Source organism: Rhinatrema bivittatum, chromosome 6 (genome assembly GCF_901001135.1).
Source record: "Rhinatrema bivittatum chromosome 6, aRhiBiv1.1, whole genome shotgun sequence".
Classification (NCBI taxonomy): Eukaryota; Metazoa; Chordata; class Amphibia; order Gymnophiona; family Rhinatrematidae; genus Rhinatrema; species Rhinatrema bivittatum.
Window position 1 is genome coordinate 18,189,507 of NC_042620.1, and position 25,360 is coordinate 18,214,866.

The 25,360-nt window shown below is 45.0% G+C and overlaps 1 protein-coding gene across 1 annotated transcript in view; it reads right to left on the reverse strand.

Moving 5' to 3' along the window:
• The window catches only part of IGFBP2 (insulin like growth factor binding protein 2), a 131,834-nt gene that overhangs the window by 15,642 nt on the left and 90,832 nt on the right, over positions 1-25,360 (reverse strand). Inside the window, exons 2-3 of the mRNA XM_029605113.1 lie at positions 16,440-16,660; positions 7,180-7,320 (exon numbers count right to left, since the gene is read on the reverse strand). Coding sequence (XP_029460973.1) covers positions 7,180-7,320; positions 16,440-16,660 — 362 coding nt within the window. The remainder of the gene's footprint in view (positions 1-7,179; positions 7,321-16,439; positions 16,661-25,360) is intronic.

The following is a 25,360-nucleotide window of genomic DNA, read 5'->3' on the forward strand; positions in this document are numbered from 1 at the left end:
AGAAAGCAGTACAGTATAGGGAATGAAATTCTTCTAAGCACAAAAAGAGTGGGATCTGGGGGTAATTGTATCTGAGGATTTTAATGTGGCCAAATAGGCGATGGCAAAAGCTGTAAAGATGCTTGAATGCATAAGGAGAGGAATGGTCAACTAAAAAAGAAAAAGAAGGGGATAGTGCCCCTGCATAAGTCCCTGGTGAGACCTCATTTGGAATATCATGTACAATTTTGGAGACCGCACCTCAGAGAGGATATAAACCAGCTGGAATCGGGCCAGAGGGTGGCCACTAAAACGATCAGTGGTCTTTGCTTTAAATCATATGGGAGCAGAAAGATCTAAACATGTATACTCTAGAGGAAAGGCAGGACAGAGGAGATATGATAGAGACGTCTAAATATCTCCAAGGTTTTCATGCAGAAGACATAGACCTTTTTCAGTGGAAAAAAAAAAGAGGTTCTAAAATCAGGGGTCATGGAATGAGAACGTGAGGGGATAGACTCAGGAGTAATCCAAGGGAATATTTCTTTAGAAAGCGTGACAGATGCATTGAACAATCTTCCCGTAGAGGTGGTGGAAACAAGGACAGTATCAGAATTTAAGAAGGGTTGGGATCAGCACAAAGAGTCCCTGAGGGAGTGGTAGGGATTATAAAGCTGAATTACTGAAGATGGTGTGGCTGGGCAGGCTGATCTTTTGTCTGCCATCACATTTCTATGTAACTACCAATTTTGATGATCCCTAAGGCAAGAGGTTTCAAAATGAACCATAAAGGCGCAGCATCCATAGCCTACAAAGAGGCAGAGAAAAGCCTGAGGACAAATAACATCATGCCTGAGAGAGGGACTGCACAGTTACTAACTTATGTGGGAGACGGTGCAAAATTACATTTAAAGCCTAATCTAAATAGGAGCTGCTCCCCAGAGAATGGAGAACAGATGAAAACATGAGAAAATCAAATGATCAGAATGAAAAACAAATAGCTAGCTAAGATATATACATGTAGATTTAAGGATGACCACATAGCGCCGTTATGTTGAAACACTTCTAGTTTTGTCCATTGCATGAAGGAGATGTAGTTCTGAGTTCTTAATTGAATTCTCTAACACGGTGGTTCCCAACCGGTATGTCGGCAAGCACCGGCAGGTACGTTACACACTTCCTGGTCTCCTGCTGCTCTTTCCTCCCTCTCCTCACCCCCAGCGAGATGCACACAATTCTTCAATGACCACTGCTGCCGTTCCTGCCCGTGCTATCACAGCACATTCAAGCCCGGAGTGGAACAGCAGCGCCGTTTGTGGAAGCCGGCAACAGCAACACGGCCTTTTCTTCTTCCTGTCCCTGCGGCCCGGAAGAGGAAGTGATGTTTACCGAGCACGTGGGAAGAAGAACGGGCCATGTTTCTGCCGCTGCCGTGGACCTTTAGCTTCCGGTCGGTGCCTCTGACCGGACGCTGCACGCGGTGCCTGAGAACCCAGCCGTCCGCTCCGCTAAGCGGCTTTTCACCCCAGAGGTGAAAGCCGCTTAGCACGGATGATGTTTCAGGAAGAAGCGATGGAGGCTAAGACTAGGGGGGAAATGCAGGTTCTGGCCCAGAGCACGAGCTGCAGTTTGTGAGCTCCTCTGCAAGGCTGGGCGGCGTCATCCCCACCAAGGCTTTAAGCCCTGCAAACTGTACAAACATCCCCAGGTTTTAAGAATCTCTTCCTGGCAGACTACTCTAAAACAGGTTTTTGTTCACAGTTTGATTGTGACAAAGTTGTTTGCATGAAACCGAAATATGGAGAACAGGAAACCAGAAATCAATTAAATGAATGAATGAATGAGGGATGCGTTGCGTGTGAGAAAAAGAGTGAGAGTGGTAAATATCGCACACCGGGAACTCCAGGGTACTCACTGTATTCGTGGATATTTTCCCCATAGAAGCGATGGAAGAGAATAGAGGCCAAAGAAATAGATGTTTTTCCATTTAAAAAGCAAAAGTATAAATGAGCAAAGTTAAATGTTTGGGCTAATGCCACTTTGCAGGAGAAAGGATCCTGGTGGCTTCCTTTCCCATGGCAGAGCTAGACGAAGTCTGTGCTTGCAAGAGATTGCTTGTAAGCTCACTGGGAGTTCATGTCCAATAGCCCCTGCTAGAAATCCAAAATTGATCCACTTAGTATTTTTCATATATGAGGATGTTTCAAAGTGCCCTATGTGTTTTAGAAACATTCTTTTATTTTAAGAGAAAATATTTTATTTTTGTGATTGCGAGTGACAAGTTGTTAATAACCTCCCTGGCCCATCTCAGTCTCACACACACACACACACACACACACACAAACACCAGTCACCTCCCTGACCAGTCTCTTGCTCTCACACATGTTTTCTCTCTTACTGCCTTGTGCTCTAGCTGCCATGAGTGCCGGGGGGAGGGGGGTGAGTGAGAGAGTGAGCCAGTGTGTAAGTAAGAGAGGGAAAACGTGTGATAGCAAGAGATTGGTCAGGGAGGGGGGTGTGTGTGAGAGAGAGAGAGATTGGTCAGGGAGGGGTGTGTGTGTGTGTGTGAGAGAGATTAGTCAGGGAGTGGTGTGTGTGTGTGTGAGAGAGAGATTGGTCAGAGAGTGGTGTGTGTGTGTGTGAGAGAGAGATTGGTCAGGGAGGGGAATGTGTGTGTGAGAGAGAGATTGGTCAGGGAGGGTGTGTGTGTGTGTGAGAGAGAGAGGTCGGTCAGGGAGGGGGTGTGTGTGTGTGTGAGAGAGAGAGGTCGGTCAGGGGTGTGTGTGAGAGAGAGATTGGTCAGGGAGGGGTGTGTGTGTGAGAGAGAGATTGGTCAGTGAGGGGTGTGAGGGTGTGTGTGAGAGAGAGAGATTGGTCAGTGAGGGGTGTGAGTGAGAGCGTGTGTGTGTGAGAGAGCGAGAGATTGGTCAGTGAGGGGTGTGAGTGAGAGAGAGAGATTGGTCAGGGAGGTGACGAGTGTGAGAGAGAGGAGTAATATGAGAGCAATCAGAAAATAAAGCAAGTTTACTTTCCATAAATGGTGATTTCCATAGATAGCAGGATGAATTAACCATTACAGGTAGGTGACATCATCCAATGGCACCAAATGGACTTGTCTTAGTTAGTAGAGCTTTGAGCTCTATTGAGCATGTTCAGGAATTCTCACACAGGTGTTACCTCATGAACCTCCTTAGTCTATATCAGAGCTAAATCTAGGGAATCAGGTGAGTGTTCCATGGCTACTTCATCTTATCTACAGAAAACTCATCAGTTTATGGTACGCAAAGTTAGTGTTTCCATCAATAAGCAATTAGCCATTACACATGGGGAGTCCCAAGCAAAGGGTTTCAGCAATATGTTTACTGAGAAAGCAACTCAGAGCCCACCATGGAGAGGAGACTATTGCAAGAACCGATTAGCAAAACTGCCTGTCCGAATTTACTGTCAGTCCTTAACAGATTGTTGAGACAATAATGGGATGTAAAGAGGTGAGCAGATGACCAGGTTGCAGCTTTGCAGACATCTTTGAGGGGCACTTCTCATGATGAGCGAATGAAGAGGCCATAGTCTGTGATCTGTAAATCTAAGGTGTAGTAGTGTTGAATGCATTCTGCTATCCAGTTGGAAATTATATGCTTGACGACCGGCATGCCAATCTGTTAGGGTTGTATGGCAAAAACAACTGAGAAGATTGATGACGTGGCTGAGTTTTCTTCTTGTAATATGCCAAAGTTCTTTTGCAGTCCAAGGTATCAAGGGTTTTCTCTCTTTCATGGGCATGAGGTATTGAAAAGAAGATAAGTAATATGATGGATTAATTAATTAATATGAAAAGCTGAGATGGCCTCTAGCTGAAACTTTGGGTGAATAGAGAGGTCCACTGTTTTGTGGAAGAATTTCATGTATGGTGGATAGTAAACAAGTGCTTGGGTTTGCTGACTTTTCTAGCTGATGTCTCTGCTACCAGGAACAGTACTTTTCATGTCAAGAGCTTAAGCAAAGCTAACTTTAATGGATCAAAAGGAAGCTTCATGGGTTGAGAAAGCACAATATTCAAATGCCATGGAACCAGTGGTTTCTGCACCAGATGTTTGACATGCTATAACCCCTTCATGAATTTAAATATTACTGAATAAGTAGAAAGTGGCTTACTGTCCACCAGAACATGGTATGCCACTATGTCCAAAGATGTACATGCACTAAAGACATGCCAACACCTGAATTAGAAAGGCGGAGTAAGTAATTTAGCAAAGGTTCCCAAGAGAATGGGTTGAAAATGTTCTGATGGCACCATTTGTAGTATTTATTCCATTTGAAGGCAGAATTTCTTCTAATTGATGGCTTTTTTGACAAGACTAGTATGACTAGTAGTTCCTTAGGCAGATCGCTCAACATCCGAGCTGTTAAGGTTCAGGGCTGGGAGGATAAAGTGTCCAGTCGTCTTGAATTAATAATGTGGAGTCCATCCCTAGATGTATGAGAGGACTGTTGGAGAGTTGAACCTAGATATGCAAACCATATCTATCTGGGCCATGCTGGAGCTATGAGGATCAGATGAGCACAATCCCGGAGAAGCTTCTGCATTGTTTTAGTGATCAACAGTATGTGTGGAAAAGCGTACATAAGGCTTGCTCCCCAGTCAAGCAGGAAAGCGTCCTGAACAGAACTGATTTAGTTTGTTTTGCTCTGACGCAAACAGATACACTGTTGGCAAACCCCATAAGCTGAAGAGTCTGTCTTCTACTGACTGCTGTAACAACTCTTGTGGATGAAACACTCTGCTGAAGCATGCTGGAGATCCGTGGCAGATAGGTAAGCTTGTAGAAGTGCCCGATTCTTGGTTTCCCAATCCCAAATCTTCAGTGCTTCCTGGCAGAGAGGCCTTAACCCTATGTCTGCTTGTTTGTTGACATAAAACATGGAGACTTGGTTTCAGTCTGAATCAGAATGTGTCTTGCCTGAATGAGGTGCAAGAACATTGAGAGCGCATATCTTATTGCTCTTAATTCTAGTATGTTGATGTGAAACTGACTTTCTTTTTTTGATATTTACATTTTTTATTAGTGTTACCAAACATCTCTGATAAAGAACATGATAAACCAGTTTCTTTACAACATCCAACTGTTTAGGTTACACTCTCTTGTACCTTTAAACCCCCCGCCCTCACCACCCCTCTGACCACTGAGTCTACACCTTGAAAACCAAACAAAAATAAAGGGCTTGTGTCGCCATGGTAGCCCAGTAGGTGCCAAAAAAGGAAGCTGGAGTCCTCATAAGTCCAGTTAAAGATGCAAATTTGACCACCGCAAAAAGGGCTCTCAAATAAGTACATGAATGGCTATCTTGTCCTCACGCACTGCGGTTAGATAGGAGAAATTATGCAAGTCCCAGAGTCTTTGGAGAAGAGCCGACGATGCGGATGGTAGTGGTTGTTTCAAATGCGAAGACACCGCAGAAACTGACTTTCTTCGAGAGACCAAGTGCCCAACTTAAAGGATCCTGTGTGAGCCCCCCATCCGTTGGTGGAGACATGTGTCACCAGTGTTACTTGATGAGGGAGTGCTCAAAGAGAAGCTCCTTCTTTGAGAACCGGGAACGTAACCACAACTGCAACTCTTGACTCATGTTCTCTGTGATCTGTACCACAGTCGATAGTGGGTTAAATTAGCTGATCCCATTGAAGGTAATGGATATGGAGGTGGGACCAGATGGATGACTCCCGCCATATGTCCTAAGTCCACCAGCAGTACTCTGGCTGTTGAGTGCAGAGAAGAGAGTCATTTTGTAGAGTTTGCTTTTTCAGAAGGTAGGAATGCTGTCTCCTGTAATGAGTCTATCCACACTCCTATTAATTTGAGCCTCTGAGTGGGAACTAGACTTGATTTCTCGAAGTTGACTAGGAAGCCCAATCACTGTAAAAGAAAACTTGTCCTGTGCAGGGAATGGAGTACTTCCTTTTGAGAACTTGCAGTGATTATCCAGTCATCCAAATATAGGGAAAGTTGTATTCTCCGACGACATGGATGAGCTGCTACCACTCTCTGAGCTGGTGATAGGCCAAACAGTTGTATTCTGTATTGGTATTGGGAAGAATCCACTTTAAAGCAAAGATAGCGCCAATGAGACAGATGGATGGGTATGTGAGTATATGAATCTCTTAGGTCCAGGGTACACATCTATTTGTCCTCCTTATAATAAGGAAGAATTGTGCTGAAGGAATTCATTCTTGATGCATCGACTACACAGCACATCTATTCTTCCGATGCATGATACCATGATGCACAGTGCAAGAACATAATACGTAATACTAACGTAGCCAACGCTCATACTGAGGCAACATCCTTAATTTGTACCAACTTCCTCAACACGACTACTTCTATGGCCAAGTCCATAAGCACAGCATGTCATGCAGCATTGTCTCAATTTTCAAGAACGTTCCTCTCCCAGTAAAAATGTTGTTAGGAGTAATTTTTTTTTTATGGGTATGACAGTTGCTTGATTTTGATTTTAAATATTACTACCCTTATCATAAGGCTAGGGGATAATTGCACAGAGCAGCAGTTGCTACCCTTAAAGAGAAACATGGGGATAACTTGCAAGGAGCGGCAGATACTACCACAAGAAGATTGCTGAGCAGACTGGATGAACCATTTGGTCCAATTCTGCCATCCTCACTATGCTACTATATATGTGTTTGTGGACATGCAGACAGAATGATGTAAGTTACCCATTGAATTACCAGTTTCTACAAAGCACACATTTTCTCAGTTTTGGAGCTCTCTCTCCTCTGATACTAAGTATTAAATGTTTGACTCATTTACTCAACTTTACAATTCTAAGGGCATCACAGTAGCCAGTCAATGACTCCTCTTCCCACCTTGCACCCCAACATCCAGCAACGGCCACTCTACACTGCCTCACTCCTTGTGTCTCTGTATGGCGCTGCAGCGCGAACCTCCTACCACAGAAACTGCAACGACATTTGTTCCCTTTTTAAGGGATGGTACAACGATCCAGCAACCGTGAATCGATCTAAATTTTAACCCCCGGTTACAACAGCATCCACTGCCAATCTCATAGAGTTTGCAACGGTAGTCTTTGAAGCTCTAGGACCAGTATAAAGTCTGTTGTGGTTACAGCGCTTGACGTGACCCTACTCCCCCCCCTCCCCCTCCTCTTCCCCTCCCCCCTCGCATCTACCTGCTTCAGATTGAAGAAGCCGCTCTTATCGCAGTTGGGGATGTGCAGCGAGTACAGATGCTCCAGGGGACCCCGCTCATCAGGCAGATGCATTTTAGAGATACGCTCCAGGACCTGATCCAGTTGCTTCTGACACGGAGTCTGCAAGGGGAGAGGGGGGGGGGGGGGTGAGAGAAAGGGTACATCTGATCAACGAAGCTTCCAGGTCAGCAAGGTCAGTAAATATGCTGCCTCTTTTAAGCAAAGGAATGCCAGAGGTCATGGGCATCACGGGGCCATAATCTATAGCCATTGGATTTAACTGTCTTGTGTGTGGCAAACAAACAAACCGGCGCAGCACCGACTGCCTCATCAGACCCATTAACTAAAGAAGCGATGCCAGGAAACGTCTAGAAATTCAACTGCAGTTAAACAAAGCCATTAAAGATATCACTTTCAGAACTGGGCCCCCCCGGCAAGGTGACCGAGCTGTGCATCGTCATGTGGAGGAAGCCGGGTCTGTTTTTTCAGGGTCGGATCATCCACTCCAGGATGACCGTGGAGGCAGCCTTCACAGCCCCTGGGTTGTGTGTGTGTGTGTGTGGGGGGGTGTCTGTCATTGTGTCTAGTTGCTAGATTTAGGGCTCACGATGGCAGGTTTCCTGAAGGAGGCCCTGCTGCACGGCCCCCGGCTGAGGACTGTTGTCAATGCAATGACTGGGGGCTGGGTGAGATGGGCAGGGAGGGGGCTATACAAATAGGAAAGAAAAAAATAAACCAGCTACTTGCAAATGAAGGCCCTGCTTCCTCTCTCCCCCTCCAACACTTTCACTCAGACTTCTGTTTTACTGCTGAGATGCTACTTATGCGGCTCTTCCCCCTCCTGGTTCTCTGATATTAGGCATTGCTGTGCATCAGCTCGCAGCTCAATGAGCCCCCATGCAGGTGTCACACTGATACACAAAGCAAATGAACACAGCACGGACAGCTGAAGAGCCGGATTATCAGAGCCACCCCCCAATGCAGGCGAGATGAATACATCACAGAAGGCTGAAGAATAAACTGAAGACGGGAAATGACAAAAAAACAAAACAGAAAACAGTGGCTGTGGGCAGAAAAGATAGTGCACAAGTTTTATTCCATAACAATGTAAAGCACTTAAGAAACAAATGATAAAGCACTTAAGAAACAAATGATAAAAAAAAAAAAAGAAAGGAGAAAAGGGGAATGGATCACAAGCAAGAGCAGCAGACTGACATCCGGAGGCATCTGCTAGCGTGGTAGCTTTTATATACCTCCTGTCCACGAGGTCTCACTCTCCTCCCAACAGTGCATCCATATGGCCCCTTAGCAAATAGGAGATTCCATAAACTCGTCACCCTAGCAGTGACAGAGGCCCTTATAAAAACCCAGTTTCTCTGCCTAGCTTCAAAACCATGCCTTCCTGTCTCTCGCTGCTTACTCTGGGTCAGATATACTGGATGACTGGACACAGGAACTAAAAACTCACAAGTTTTGACAAAATAGCATTACTAGGTGAAATCTTAACTGTACAGCAATACAACAAATCTTGGTTTCCCCTTCCCCAGTGTGATCACAGGCTGGTGTTATACCGACTGTCATCCCTCCAGCCACCAGAGGGCACCAGAGGGCAGGAAAAGATGACCACGTCACCGAATGTGCAGCTGGAGGGCAGAGAGAGAGGCCGTCAGGCCAGCCCAGGAAGGAGGGGCAGGAGAGAGAGAGGGCTGGTGACCTGCATCCAGGGAGGATAGCCAGGAATATTCCCCTTCCATGCCCAAGAGCTGAGGGAGCCAGAAAGCAAAGAGACAGACAGAGAGATGGGACTGGTGAGATAAGGAGGAACTGGGGGAGAGGAAAAGAGGTAGCAGCAGGGAATGGGAAGATAGAGTGTAAAAAAATAAAAAAAATAAAAAACAAACAACGAATATAATGGCAGACATGAAAAGCGAGAAGGAGAAAGATTCAACAAAAAAGATGATAAAACAAGAGAGCAAGAAAAGAATTCTCCTTCCCCTGGTCTTTTTTGAATTGCTGCAAAGCGCAGACTCCCCCCCCATATGCGCCTTAGTTTCCTCTCTGTCCGTCCCAGGCAAGCTTGCTGGCATCTATCACCTCCGCTGGAAGTCTATTCCAGCTGCCCATCGCAGAGGTCGGGGCCTTTTCACAGAAAAACCATGCACATAAGTTGTGAAAAATCCAAACCACATGTGCTGTTGCCTCCCTGGATGCTTCCTACTTTTCCCCTTGGATAAAAGTACACATATGGTTGGATTCCCCCATGCAAAACTTTTACCTATATACAGAGGGGGCAATTTTCAGAGGGTCCTTTCATCTGGCTGACTTTTGAAAATTCCTACTTTTAAAATTTGCTGCTTTAAATAAAGTTGCTTTAAGTGGCTTCTTTTTTTTGCACTTCCTGTCCCCCTCTGTGATTAGCAAGTACCCCTAAACACTCTTCACTTACGCAGAACAATGCATGTACAAGACTGCCGCTCCCGGAGGAAAAAGCTTCCTGCTTCTCACTCCCAAGAAGTGACCTAGAACAGCAAGATGGAAGACCCCGTTCTACAGGGAAATTCTTGATCCACAAATTCCCGCAGCTATCAGCTAAGTTGCTTGGGTGGTGGCTTTTCCCCCAAGTCTATCTGGTTAACAGTTTATGGACTACTCCAAGAACTGGTCCAAATCTTTTTTAAACCCAGCTCTGCTAGCTGCCTTTATCACATCCTCTGGCAAAAAATTTCAGAGCTTAACTGTGCACTGAGCAAAAAAAAAATATTTTTTTTTCTCTGATTTGTTTTAAATGTGCAATTTACTATCTTCATGGAGTGCCCCCTAATTTTTATATTTGAGAGAATAAATAACTGATTCACTTTTACCCATTCTATTCCACTCATGATTTTATAGACCCCCCATCATATCTCCCCCTCCTCAGCCATCATTTCCAAGCTGAACAGCTCTTACCTCTAGCCATGGGATAGGTGGTGATGTCCTTTCGTGGATTACAAACTGGCTAAAAGACAGGAAATAGAGAGTAGGATTAAATGGACAATTTTCTCAGTGGAAGGGAGTGGATAGTGGAGTGCCTCGGGGATCTGTATTAGGACCCTTAATTTTCAATATATTTGTAAATGATCTGGAAAGAAATATGATGAGTGAGGTAATCAAATTTGCAGATGATACAAAATTGTTCAGAGTAGTTAAATCACAAGCAGACTGTGATAAATTGCAGGAAGACCTTGTGAGACTGGAAAATTGGGCATCAAAATGGCAGATGATAAGTGCAAGGTGATGCATATAGGGAAAAATAACCCATGCCATAGTTTCACAATGTTAGGTTCCATATTAGGTGCTACTACCCAAGAAAGAGATCTAGGCGTCATAGTGGATAACACATTGAAATCGTCGGTTCAGTGTGCTGCGGCAGTCAAAAAAGCAAACAGAATGTTGGGAATTATTAGAAAGGGAATGGTGAATAAAACAGAAAATGTCATAATGCCTCTGTATCGCTCCATGGTGAGACCGCACTTTGAAAACTGTGTACAATTCTGGTCGCCGCATCTCAAAAGAGATATAATTGCGATGGAGAAGGTACAGAGAAGGGCTACCAAAATGATAAGGGGAATGGAACAACTCCCCTATGAGGAAAGACTAAAGAGGTTAGGACTTTTCAGCTTGGAGAAGAGACGACTGAGGGGGGATATGATAGAGGTGTTTAAAATCATGAGAGGTCTAGAACGGGTAGATGTGAATCGGTTATTTACACTTTCGGATAATAGAAAGACTAGGGGGCACTCCATGAAGTTAGCATGGGGCACATTTAAAACTAATCGGAAAAAGTTATTTTTCACTCATCGCACAATTAAACTCTGGAATTTGTTGCCAGAGGATGTGGTTAGTGCAGTTAGTGTAGCTGTGTTTAAAATAGGATTGGATAAGTTCTTGGAGGAGAAGTCCATTACCTGCTATTAATTAAGTTGACTTAGAAAATAGCCACTGCTATTAGCAATGGTTACATGGAATAGGCTTAATTTTTGGGTACTTGCCAGGTTCTTATGGCCTGGATTGGCCACTGTTGGAAACAGGATGCTGGGCTTGAAGGACCCTTGGTCTGACCCAGTATGGCATGTTCTTATGTTCTTTCCTCAGAGGAGCATTTCCATCCCCTTTATCATTTTGGTCTTCCTTCTCTATACCTTTTCCAGTTCACCTATATTTTTTTTTAAATGCAGCGACCAGAAATTCACACAGAATTTTGGGTGCAGTTTCACCATTGAGCAATAATAAAGGTATTATGGCATTCTCCATTTGATTCTCCATTCGTTTCCTAATTCCTAACATTCTGTTTGTTTTTTTGACTGCCGCCACACATTGAGCTGAGGACTTGAAAATATTGTCCATGATGCCTAGATCCTTTTCCTGGATTGTAATTCCTAATATGAAACCTATCATGTAAGTACAGTATGGGTTACTTATCCCTATGTCCATCACTTTGCACTTGTCCATGTTAAATTTCATCTGCCATTTGGATGCCCAATCTTCCAGTTTCCCATGGTGCTCCTGGAATTTCTCACAATCTGCTTGTGATTTAACTACTCTGAATAATTTTGTATCATCTGCAAATTTGATCACCTCACTCATATTCCTTTCCAGATCATTTATAAATATATTGAAAAGCACCGGTCCAAGTACAGATCCCTGAGGCACTCCACTGTTTACCCTTTTCCACTGAGAAAATTGACCATTTAATCCTATTCTCTGTTTCCTGTCTTTTAACCAGCTTGTAAAAAAAGGACATCGCCTCCTATCCCATGACATTTTAGTTTTCTTAGAAGCCTCTCATGAGGGACTTTGTCAAACACCTTCTGAAAATCCAAATATACCATATCCACTAAATTTTCATTATCCATATGTTATTAATCTCTTCAAAAAAATGTAACAAATTGGTGAGGCAAGACTTTGATAAATCCATGTTGGATGTGTCCTATTAAACCTCGTCTTTCTTCATGTTCTGTGATTTTGTTCTTTAGAATAGTTTCTGAGATTTTTCCCCGACTCTGATATTAGGGCTCTAGGTTGATCCAATGAACCTTTTTAAAGATCAGAGTCATAACAACCACCCTCCAATTTTCAGGTACAAGAGACAATTTTAATGATAGGTTTTAAATTACTAGTAATAGATCTGCAATTTCATGTTTGTTTGTGTTCTTTCGGAACTCAGGGGGTGTAAATAATCTGGGTCCAGGCCTTTTGCTACTCTTTATTTTGTCAATCTGCGCGCTACTGCATCATCCAGGTCCACCACCATTAAATAGTACCGTTTCTGGCACAGGTATTTCCCCCCCCACATTCTCCAGTAAACATCAAGCAAAGAGATCATTTAATCTTTCTGCTATGGCCTTGTCTTCTCTAAGTGCCCCTTTATCCCCTCGATCATCTAACGGTCCAACAGACTCCCTTCCTTCACAGGCTTGCTGCTTCAGATATATTTTAATGTAAATGTGGGTAAATGTGATATTTGAGTTGGCGGGAGGATATTAAGTAGCTATACAGCTCTAGTATTTAACTTTCAAAAGGGAGACTTGGAAAAATGAAAATAATGAGAAAAAAAACTCAAAGGTGCAGCTACAATGGTAAAGAGAGTTTACATCAGGCTGCACCTGCGTCCGTTTTCCTAACCCGCTCATAGCCTCCTCTCCTGGGCGCCCGCTGCCAAGGAGGTACTAGGGGTCGCATATTTTTCCCTAGCTCCTCCTTGGCAGTGCGACCCCTCATTTAAATATTCGATCACGTGCCCAGGAGAGGTGGCTGGGCAGCGCTGAGCACCCGTTTTCCCACACAGATTTATTGGATCAGCCCCTAAATGCAGTCAGATCTTTATGGGTGGAAATTCCATGTGTGATGGGGAAAAAGTATAGCGGTGGGGTATACTACCGTCCACCTGGCCGAAAAGAACAGATGAATGATGAAATGCTAACGGGAGATTCAATTGCCCTGAAATACTGCTTTGCCGTACACTTTTTGGGCTGCTCAGAAATTAACGCCTGCTCTTGGCAGGCGTTAATTTCTGAGGGTAAAAATGTGCGCGGCGGGCACACATTTTCTTTTTCAATCATTTGCATGTGATGAGCGTTATTAGCTTCGCAGGGGACTGGATGCATGTTTTGGACGTGCTAATCCCCTTATAGAATAAGAGTTTGTGGGCGCGCGTCCAAAACCTGCATCCAACCACGGGTTAAACAGTGCTCTCGGCTCATTGGCCCCTTAGTCTCCTGCAGGATCTTTATCCTGTTGGATTCTATGCCATCCCTAAAATAAAGCATCACTCCCCAGTCCCAGCAAGTTGATCCATCCTATCATTGCATTATAATTTATACCCTTATATACTTAACTGTCCCATTGATCATCCACCTTCCACCAGGTCTTCGAGAGGCCAATTAGATCTACCTCTTCATCCAGTGCTATAAATTCTAACTCTACCTTCTTATTTTCTAAACCTCTCTGGCATTAGCATACAGACATTTCAAGGTACATTTTTATTTGTATATTCAACTTTCTCAGCAGTTGACAGGGATAATGTGGAATCTTAACTCAATCTGTTCTTTTACTATTCTATGCTTTTATTGGAACTTCACTTTTGGGATGCCTTAACTCCCCTGTTATTTTAGTATTCTTCTGAAGATACCTCCCTCCGAACCATGCGCTGCCGAGCGACGGTCGGCTTTCCCCTCATGATTTACTTTAAAAGCTGCTCTCTGTCTCTCTCTCCTTTTTAAAGGTTAGAGCCGGCAGCCGGGTTCCACCCTGGTTAAGATGAAGCTCATCCCGTCGGAAAAGGCCCCTCCCCCTCCCTCAGAATGTTCCCCGGTTCCTTACAAATCTAAAACCCTCTCTCACCGTTGGACTGCTGTCTGCATCTTTATATATTGTTGTGTTCTTAGTTATTTTAGGTTGCTAAGAGAGCAGGGATGTGTAAACTAAAGTTCTTTAAATTTACATAGTATGTTCAATATCAATGTGACAAAGGCCTGCAAGGGGTGAATTAATCTGTTGATAAGGCGGGTTTACTCCCCCTGTTTTAGATAAATCCCTGGATTGATTTTTAGCGTGAAAATGTCTCATGACCTCTTAAATTGGGGTCAGAGTCTAGAAATCAAAGAATCTGCTTAGCAGTGGGTAGGTGGGAGGGAAGAGAGACACACTTAGGATTACTTAACTTTTTTTTTTTTCTTAACTTTGTTCTGACTGCCCATTAAATTATCTAAAAAAAAAAAAAATAGCATGATTGCAGCTTTAAATGTTCTCGTTAATCTCCAAACCCAGAAATTCAGCAGTCAGCCGTATGCCTTACAAGAATACGGCCTTTGAAACACCGTGCCCAAGCTTTTCAGCTAGGAGCAAGCACACACACACACACACACGCGCGCGCACACACAAACACACACACACACACACACAAAAGGTTTTGTTTACCTTATTGTTTTGGAAGTGAGCCATTTCGGGGTCCAGCACCACCACCAAGCATTGTTTATTTTACTTTCATTTAGTTGTTTAAAAAAAAACCCCCAAAAACAAACAAAGCAAACAGGGACCTGCCCCCAACCCTTCCCATTTATTAAAATATTCACATCCCCTCCCCTCCCCCCCTTTCAGACTGAGCAACGCAGAGCATGCACTGAGCACGGGATGTGACTTATCCTGACTGCTGCGAGCAGTAGCAGTGAAGGAGCTCTGGCTGCCTGCATCACACCAATTTCTCCCTTCCCCTGCAATGTATATAAGAAGGAATTGGCCCACCCCGTGAGGAGTTCATATGCATCTCTGCCCTCTCCCCCCCCCCCCCCCCCCCTTTGTTTTAAAATTTGGAATACAGCCTGGTGGGAATTGCAGCGCTCTCTTAGCTCTTATTTTGGGTGTATGAATCCTCTCCATGGAGGCTGGGGTGCCACCCAACAGTTTTGTTAACACAGGTGTGCCTTGGGCTGGAAACAGGGGCGGATTGGCCTATCGGGCATCCCCCGGTGGGCCGGTCACGCTAGTCACGTGGTCTGCCGAGCGTGGCCGTGACAGAGCCGCCCTCGGCAGACCACGTGGTATCTCCCGGGCTGGCCTGGGCGGCGAATTCCCGGGTCGGTCTTCATCGGGAATCCGCCGCTGGCTGGAAAAGGCTTTTTAATCTCACTCTGCGTTACTGCCCGGACAGGTTTTATCACATTTGAGGCTGCTCCTGGTGAGAGAGTGAAGAGTGAGAGAGAAACTATTTATATCACTGTTGGAGGATTAGCTAGCAACTCAAAGTGAGGCTTTGGTGGTGGTCTAGGGTTTGGGGGACAGTTTTGCATGCACAGTCGGAGGTACGAACAGCACAGTACACATCAGTGAAGATTTCTTATGATTTGGAGTGAGGAAAGGGACGCAAAGATGAGATTTCTGCAATGTTCTCTCACCCTAGCTTGATAGCAGCTAGGTAGAGTGTGCATCAAACTACGCTGACAGAACAATGTACAAATCTCATCTTTGCGTCCCTTTCCTCACTCCAAATCACAAGAAATCTTCACTGATGTGTACTGTGCTGTTCGTACCTCCGACTGTGTATGCAAAACTGGCCCCCAAGCCCTAGACCACCAGCAAAACCTCACCTCGAGTTACCAGCTGGACCCTCCAACAGTGATATAAATAATTGACTAATGTGTGCCACCCCAGAGGCTCTCTCTCTCACTCTCTCCCCCCCCCCTCCTCCACTACCACCGCAAGCAGCATTACCACATCTCATTTTCATTTACTCTGCCCATAATCCGCCCACCTGAACACATTTTGCAGTACACACTGCGATAAATAATGCATGCATTCTAGCCTTATTGCTGGCGTTAGGGCCCTAACGCATTTTGATGACCCTGTGGGTTGGCTGCGGTCCCTTCTCACCCTCCAAGTACCTTCTCCCTCCAAAATGGGCCAACCCTGCATGCGGCAGGTGATCAATTAAAAAAAAGAGCATTATAGGCAGGCTACATTTTTGAGACCCCTGATCTAGGGACTTAAGATGATTGACATATTTCGGGGTAGAACTGGCTACAGATGCAACGCTTCCTTCACTTTCTAGGGCATTACCACCTAGACAGGGTTGGTAGCCAATCAGAAAAGGCTGGATTTTATGAATCTATGGCTATTTTTTTTTTAACCCAACCAATTATGAAACTATGGCATCAGTTTGCAGCACTGTTAATCCAGCGCCTCTCAGAAGGGATAAATTCACTGACCCTAGCTGATGGACGTATCTTTTTGGGATCTTCAAGGAGGTGTTTGCCACCTTTGATCATCTGCCGCTGCTGCTCGTTGACTCTGTCTCGGTTGACAGCCATCACCTTCATGCTACCACCTGCGGGAGACTTGCGTCCCCCTGCTCCTCCAGCAGCCGTGCCAGCCTCCCCGGCCACCTGGTTTTCCACCAGAATTCCGTCTGAAACATCTTCAACGTTTTCTGTCCAAAGAAGAAGGGAAAGAGAAGTCTGCACGTCAAATACCTTCCTCTAGTATACGCCGGGGTCTAGATTCCATGGCATCCCACCACCCTCCAATGAGAAGAAAAACAAAAAAAACATGCACCAACACATTCATAACATGAAAGGCTGAAATAAATCTTTGTGTTATCTTATCTTTATTATAAAGAAATATTTATAGCAAATTTTCTGGCTGTATGTGGCTGCAGAGTTAGCCCACTTCTGATTGTACTACACATGGCTGAGGTAACAACACAAACACAGAACATGATAGCAAATAAACTCCATAAGGCCTACCCCAGCTGCCCATATCCCATTCCTGTTGCAGTACCACATAGTTGCCTTGACCTCAGGCTTCACCTTGACATCCCTACCACTAACCCATGGCTCTGCTCTTATGTTACGCTCCCCTGAGCTCTGTTACTGCTTGTTCCTCCCTCATCTTCCCTACAAAGCTGTTTCGTATATCCACACCTAACATTGTGAAGACAAATTTGTTAATGTTATTCCCGAGTCTACCCCCTTTACAGCCTCAAACTATGACCACTTGTTCTGGATTCTTCTGCAAAATGCTGATCTCTTGTGCATTATTTATGATATCTTCTGCATTATATGAATGGCAGATGAAATTTAATGTGGATAAGTGCAAGGTGTTGCATATAGGGAAAAATAACCCTTGCTGTAGTTACACAATGTTAGGTTCCATATTAGGAGCTACCACCCAGGAAAAAGATCTAGGCATCATAGTGGATAATACTTTGAAATCATCGGCTCAGTGTGCTGCAGCAATCAAAAAAGCAAACAGAATGTTAGGAATTATTAGGAAGGGAATGGAAATAAAACGGAAAGTGTCATAATGCCTCTATATCACTCCATGGTGAGACCACATCTTGAATACTGTGTACAATTCTGGTCACCGCATCTCAAAAAAGATATAGTTGCGATGGAGAAGGTACAGAGAAGGGCAACCAAAATGATCAAGGGAATGGAACAGCTCCCCTATGAGGAAAGACTAAAGAGGTTAGGACTTTTCAGCTTGGAGAAGAGACGACTGAGGGGGGATATGATAGAGGTGTTTAAAATCATGAGAGGTCTAGAACGGGTAGATGTGAATCGGTTATTTACTCTTTCGGATAATAGAAAGACTAGGGGGCACTCCATGAAGTTAGCATGTGGCACATTTAAAACTAATCGGAAAAAGTTCTTTTTCACTCAACGCACAATTAAACTCTGGAATTTGTTGCCAGAGGATGTGGTTAGTGTAGCTGTGTTTAAAATAGGATTGGATAAGTTCTTGGAGAAGTCCATTACCTGCTATTAATTAAGTTGACTTAGAAAACAGCCACTGCTTTTATTAGTAACAGTAGCATGGGATAGACTTGGTTTTTGGGTACTTGCCAGGTTCTTTTGGCCTGGTTTGGCCACTGTTGGAAACAGGATGCTGGGCTTGATGGACTTTTGGTCTGACCCAGTATGGCATGTTCTTAGCTATTATATTGCTCCCACCCTGACAAAAAAAAAAAAAAAAGGAGTATATATGCTTAGACCTTGAAGTGTCATTTCAAAGGATTTATGAAGCAGACTCGGCACCATTTCTCTAGGCAGTCTAACCTGTCAATATGCTTTTGGGATGAGGCTTCAAGAACTGGACACAATATACCAGAAGAGGTCTCAACAGTGACCCACAAAGAGACATTATCACTTTTACTTTTCTTCTGCTGATGCTGCTACCTATCAGGCTGATAGTAAAGTGCACTAGCCCGCATTTGGCTGCGCGTTTGACGCTCTATTTTTACTCCTTATACAGTAAGCGGTAATAGCGCATCGAAAACGCGCGGCCAACCCCCTGAATCTAATAGCGCCCGAAACATGCAAATGCATCCTGATGGGCCTATTAGTTATTCCCGCCCGATACAGAAAGTAAAATGTGCAGCCAAGCCGCACATTTTACTCTCACAAATTAACTCCTTCCAAAGGCTGGCGTTAATTTCAGCCAGCACCGGGGAAGTGCACAGAAAAGCAGAAAAAACTTCTTTTCTGTGCACCCTCTGACTTAATATCATAGTGATATTAAGTCGGAGGCCCCAAAAAAAAAAATTAAAAATTAAAAATCTGCCCGCGGCCTGCGGGTTGGAAGGCGGACACACAATTATGCCGGCGTCCGTTTTCTGAACCTGTGGTTGTCAGCGGGTTCGAGAACCAACGCTGGTAAAATTGAGCGTCGGCTGTCAAACCTGATGACAGCCGACGCTTCTGTCAAAAAGGAGGCGCTAGGGACGCACTACTGTCCCTAACGCCTCCTTTTACCGTGGGCCCTCATTTCCATACCTCGGTTTAGTGAATCGCATGCCCAGGGAGAGTGGCCTGTGCGTTCGCCGGCTCTCCCGCTCATTTTTCTGTATCAGCCTGTGTGTAAGCTAACATTCCACTGGCCACTGCCTTGTTGTAATTTTCATAACCTCGAGATGCTCCCTCTCCTGTTTGATGAGCATCAACATCTCCCCCTTCCATCGTGGGCAGTGTTGCCAACCTCGCTTATTTCCCGCAAGATTGGGCTTCTTTTCCTAGTTATTAAGAAAAGAACATAAGAAAATGCCATACTGGGTCAGACCAAGGGTCCATCAAGCCCAGCATCCTGTTTCCAACAGTGGCCAATCCAGGCCATAAGAACCTGGCAAGTACCCAAAAACTAAGTCTATTCCATGTTACCATTGCTAATGGCAGTGGCTATTCTCTAAGTGAACTTAATAGCAGGTAATGGACTTCTCCTCCAAGAACTTATCCAATCCTTTTTTAAACACAGCTATACTAACTGCACTAACCACATCCTCTGGCAACAAATTCCAGAGTTTAATTGTGCGTTGAGTAAAAAAGAACTTTCTCCGATTAGTTTTAAATGTGCCCCATGCTAACTTCATGGAGTGCCCCCTAGTCTTTCTATTATCCGAAAGAGTAAATAACTGATTCACATCTACCCGTTCTAGACCTCTCATGATTTTAAACACCTCTATCATATCCCCCCTTAGCCGTCTCTTCTCCAAGCTGAAAAGTCCTAACCTCTTTAGTCTTTCTTCGTAGGGGAGCTGTTCCATTCCCCTTATCATTTTGGTAGCCCTTCTCTGTACCTTCTCCATCGCAATTATATCTTTTTTGAGATGCAGCGACCAGAATTGTACACAGTATTCAAGGTGCGGTCTCACCATGGAGCGATACAGAGGCATTATGACATTTTCCGTTTTATTCACCATTCCCTTTCTAATAATTCCCAACATTCTGTTTGCTTTTTTGACTGCCGCAGCACACTGAGTCGACGATCTCAATGTGTTATCCACTATGACGCCTAGGTCTCTTTCTTGGGTGGTAGCACCTAATATGGAACCCAACATCGTGTAACTACAGCAAGGTTTATTTTTCCCTATATGCATCACCTTGCACTTATCCACATTAAATTTCATCTGCCATTTGGATGCCCAATTGGTATCCAAATGGCAGATGATGCTTTTAATGGCAGATGGTTGCTTTTAATTGGGCTATTTTTCCTGCCAATCGTGTTTTTTTGGGCTTGTAGGGCGGGACCTGTGCTCTGATGTTGCAGTGATTGGCTGCTGCTGCGATGAGGCCTGTCCATAGCAGGCGCACCCTAAATTATTGCAGCAGTAAACCAATCAGAGCTGCAAACCTTTCCAGGAGCACGTGTGGGGGCAGACCCAGCACCAGCACTGCCTTGCAGCAAGCAACAGAGAAGGAATCTTCTGTGCAGCTGCAGAACTGAATGCTGAAGGGAGTGTAGCACTCAGCTGGCTACAGCCAGGTATCAGGTGGGAAGGAATGAGTATGTTGGGAGGGGGGAATGAGAGTGTGGGGGCCAGGGATGTGCTTGGAGGGGGTGGGGAGAGGGAATCAGTGTGTGGGGGGCCAGGGATGTGGTGGGGAGGGGGGAATCAGTGTGTGGGGCTGGTGGTTTTTTAATTTGTTCTGCACCACTTTTAATTTCATCTAATTTTTTTCTCATTTCTTCTCCCTGCAGCAGTTCACCTCTGTAAGAGAGCCTGTCCATAGCTGCTGTTTCCGTCATTGGCTGCTGCGCTACTAAATGGATTTGATCTGCTCTAGCTAAAAGATCCTGCTAAGCGTGGGAAGAGGAACGTGGACTAAAAGCAGGGATTCAGTCTGTTGTCAGCAATGAGAGTACGGCTGTGTGCAGATTTTGTAAGTGTGACAGTCGTGCACATCACGCAGACCTTCTGCAACATGCAAAACGTTAAGCTCCTTTGTCATCTACGCCACTCACAGACATTGCTGTTTCATTTTCACGTGTTTTGGGCTTTTTTGGGGCTTGTTTTTTTGGGAAAAATTGCTTGTTCATGAAAACCTGGCCACCCTGCTCGTGGGCTGCTTCCTTGGATTTGTGTGCCTCGGATCCACGATACTCCTCTTTTTTGTGTGTGTGTTAATTCTTAGTTGTCAAACTGTTGACCATTCCCATCTGGCGTGTCCACTCTGTGGCTGATCTTTCTGTTACATGCGAAAAAAAAAAAAAAGAGACAAACCTTTCTCACCACCTTTTGTTCTGAAATATCACTGATAAAAAACTTTTGGAACACAACAACCCCTGGTGGCCGGATTTGGGGGCCCCATTACTGCAGGCTCCTGAAAGGATCCCTGGTCACCTGGCCCCAACCGAGGACCGTTGCTGCCAGGCTGAGTTGAGAAGGGATATAAAACACAGGGGAAAAATCCCTGGTTAGTAATGAAGGAAAAAAAAAAAGCTCACGGCACCGTAGCCCAACAGTGGCTACGGTTCCGATTGAGCTAGAAGTCCAAAAGGAGTAGGAGGAAATCGCCAGGCCAATCCCCCCCACACCAACACCACACACACACACACACTCTCTAATAGCCACTGCCATTAGAGAATAGCCACTGCCATTAGCAATGGTTACATGGAATAGACTTAGTTTTTGGGTACTTGCCAGGTTCTTATGGCCTGGATTGGCCACTGTTGGAAACAGGATGCTGGGCTTGATGGACCCTTGGTCTGACCCAGTATGGCATTTTCTTATGTTCTTATGTTCTTAATATCAAAAGACCTTGACTAAGGTTCTGGAAGCCAGGTCCTATTTTTGGTTTGTTGACATCAGTAATCCCGTGGCAGAGAGAGAGAGAGAACAGATTCTGCTATTTTATCAGTGCTCTGCAAAGAGCAAAGTTCCTTCTCCTGTCCTTTCCCCATTCACCCTGTCCCATGCAGGTGTTTGCACAGCAGCTCATGGTCGAGGGGCTGAAACGCCCCCCCCCCCCCCTGGCATCCGTGGAGCTTGGTCAGGATTCTCTGATCCACGACGGGCTGCATATGGACGCGGCCTCTTAAAAACCAGAGAGAGCCCATCACTTTGCACACGGATTCGATTCTGGGTCCCGTCCCCCCCATCCCCAAGCCGACGTCACCGTTCATTAAAATAAGTTGACAGCACCAACAGCTACTTTTTTTTTTTCTCTTTCGTGTGCCTGAGTTAAAACTAAGAGGTTGATATCCAAAAACATTTATCCAGGTAATTCAAATGTTAGCTGGCAAAATGCCAAGTTTGAGTGTCGGGGGCCATTTACCTGGATAAGTCATTATAATCCAGAAGGATGCTCGGATGCCTAGGTAGAGAATAGCTTGAGGCAATCAACTGTTGACATCTTTTCCACTGGGACAACTCCCAAGTAGTTTTATTTATGTACCACCTGCCCCCCACCCCTCCTCTCACTGGGGGCCACGTTTAGTCTGCTGAGCACTAGCCGGCTCCATGCAGCATCCGATTCGAGCGCAGATTTGTGCAACGGGGGAACAGGAGTCACCGGCGGGGCACAGGGGAATCACCAGAGCAGAACGTAGCTCACTCCCAACTGTGTTCCAAGCAAGAAGAATTTATTTTAAAGTCCAAGAAATCAAGCTCCAGAAGAGGCAGAAAAAAAAATCAGTAAACAATCCAAAGTGCATAAGGAGCAGAAAAAGCAGCTTCTCAAGAGCGTTCACAGATCTCCAAAAACTGGCGCTCACCTGGCTTCTCACGCTGCCGGAGTCAAACCAAGCGGTAAACAATCTTCTCTTTTCCGCAAAACTCACTGGCTTCAAAAGCCTTGCCCAGTCAGATGCTGCACCCATAGGATAAGGGTCCCTAATCTTTCTGGATGGGCCTGATGCCCTCACCGGAGAGAGAGAGAGAATTCCTTTCCCTGGCGGATCCTTAGAAAGCCAGGCCAATCCCAACCCCTCGGGCTGCCCTGCCTGAGTTTCCCAGCAAGTCATCTTGCACACAATTCTTCCAGACTTCAGCCCCTGGACTAGGGGCAGTTCTTTAATTTGGCAGGGTGAGCTGGCCACCTCGGGCTGTAATGTTTTGTGGCAACCAGTGCCCTCAAATCACCCCTGCAGGACTTTGCACCCAAATGTCAATGGCCTGAGCCTAATGACTGACCGGAAGCGTTCCCACACCCTGCCTGCAGAAGACGACACCGTGGTGGTGCCCGATGACGTATTGGTGGGGCTCCCGAACCCAGCCGGCAGCAAGACGATGATGACCTAGTAGGGGTGGTGGGGGGGGGGGGGGGTGAGGGAAGAGATGGAAGGAGTTGAGTGAGTGACAGAGCAACGGGAAAAGGAGTGCGAGTGGGGGGAAGGGGAAGAGGGGAGAGAAAGGGAACAGGGGAAAAAGGCGGGAATTTGAGGGAGCAATTTGGGTGGTGCGCGAGGAGAGAGAGTGCAGGGCCGATGGAAGCGATAAGCAGAGTAGGCAGCTGCTTACAGTCTGCCAAAATTTGGGGGGGGGGGGGGGTGACAAAAAAAAAAGGTGCCAGGGCTTTGGCAATTTCTCTTTCTTCTTGCCCATGTGGGCTCAAAAGAGGAAGTTGTGGAGCAGGGACCTGTGTAGGTGAGGAAGCAGCAGCGCGATCAGTGCGGCTGACAGGAGCAGGAGCAGCGCTGGCCTATGCCTTAGATAGGAAAGAGGAGCAGCCCGTGCGGGCTGAAGGGGGAGGCTGCTGCTGCCGCCGCCCCTGCGTTTCAGGATGGGGGAGGAGAGCGAGTGTGCGAGCGTGTACATGTGCCTATGTATATTCACCCCCACCACCAAGTCCACAATCTTAGGATCATTGGAAATCAAATAGTTCCCAGGTATGGGGGAGTGGGGATTTTTTTTATCCTTATTTATTTTAAATATTGGGTGTTATCCGATGTCTGCCGTTTCTGAAATATTTTATTGGCTTTGGAAAATTTTTAAAAATATTTACTTATGACAGTTTAATTATTAGATGTGTGGTAAATTTGTAGAAATTTTGCACAGATATAAGTTAATTCTATTCATCAGCTGTTTGGACATATTTATTCTTTTTATTACTATGTTTACTATTATGATTGATGTTTTAAGTTTTTAAATTTTGTTTTATGAAGAATGATGATGTTTCAGTTTTTACATTGCTGCACTACAGACAAAGTCCGGCTTGCTGTGGTTTCAGGTTTTCTCTGCATGTTTCTATTGATATTTGTAGCCCCCATCCCAGTCAGCTCTTGGGCACATGGGGAGGGTTATGAATCAGGCAAGGCCCCCCATGACCTCCTGGGCTTCCCTCACAGAGGGGAAGTCAATCTTTTCAAAGTCCTTAGGATTTTTTTCTTTACTCTGGGGCTCTTCTGCACACCAGACAGTCACAAAAGAAAAAAAAAAAAATCACTCCTGATGGCAGGAAATAAAATCCAAAACGATTCTGGAGCTCCAGTGGATAGAGCGTCCCAATAACACAAGTGCAGCGTTTACACAAAATCCAGCTTCTTTTCACATCTCAAGCCAATGGAATTCTTTGAGGGAATAAAATAAGCACGCAGATAAAGGTGAGCTGTCGTCAGAGTATTTGGATTTTCAGAAGCCATTTGATAAAGTCCCTCATGAAAGACTCCTCAGACAACTAAAAAAACAAACAAAACCATGCATTGGTAACTGGTTAAAAGACAGGAAAGAAGAGTAGGAATAAATGATCAGTTCTCCCAGTGGAGAAAGGGGAACTGTGGTGTGCACCGGCGATCTGTCTTGGGACCCGAAGTTATTCAACCTATTCATCAAAGTGAAGTGATCAGATTTGCAGAAGACAAAAAAAAAATATATATTCCAAGTAGTAAAACTGAGCGGAACTGCAAAGGAAAGACCTCGCAAGGCTGGAGAACTGGGCATCCAAATGGCAGATGAAATTCAACGTGGACAAGTACAAAGTGACGCAGATAGGGAAAACGCAGCCCTAATTTTAAATAATCGCTGGGTTCCAAAAGGGAAAAGTATCTTGGAAACGTTGTGGACAATATTTTGACAAGCTCAGCTCAGAGTGCGGCAGCAGTAAAAAAAAAAAAAAAAAGCAGAATGTTTGGAATTATTTGTAAAGAAATGGCGAATAAAGCTGAAAACATTTTAATGCCTCTCTATCGCTCCACGCTGCGATTGCACCTTGAGTACTGTGTGCTGTCTGCTTTCCGCATCTCAAAAAAAAAAAAAAAGATAGCGGAATTAGAAAAGCAACAAAAATGGTGAATGGAATGGCTGGCTCCTTTATGGTACATGTGGCCACCAATGACATAGGAAAATGTGGGCGGGAGGTTCTGGAAGTCAAATTTAGGTTCTTAGGTAGAAAGCTTAAATCCAGAACCTCCAGGG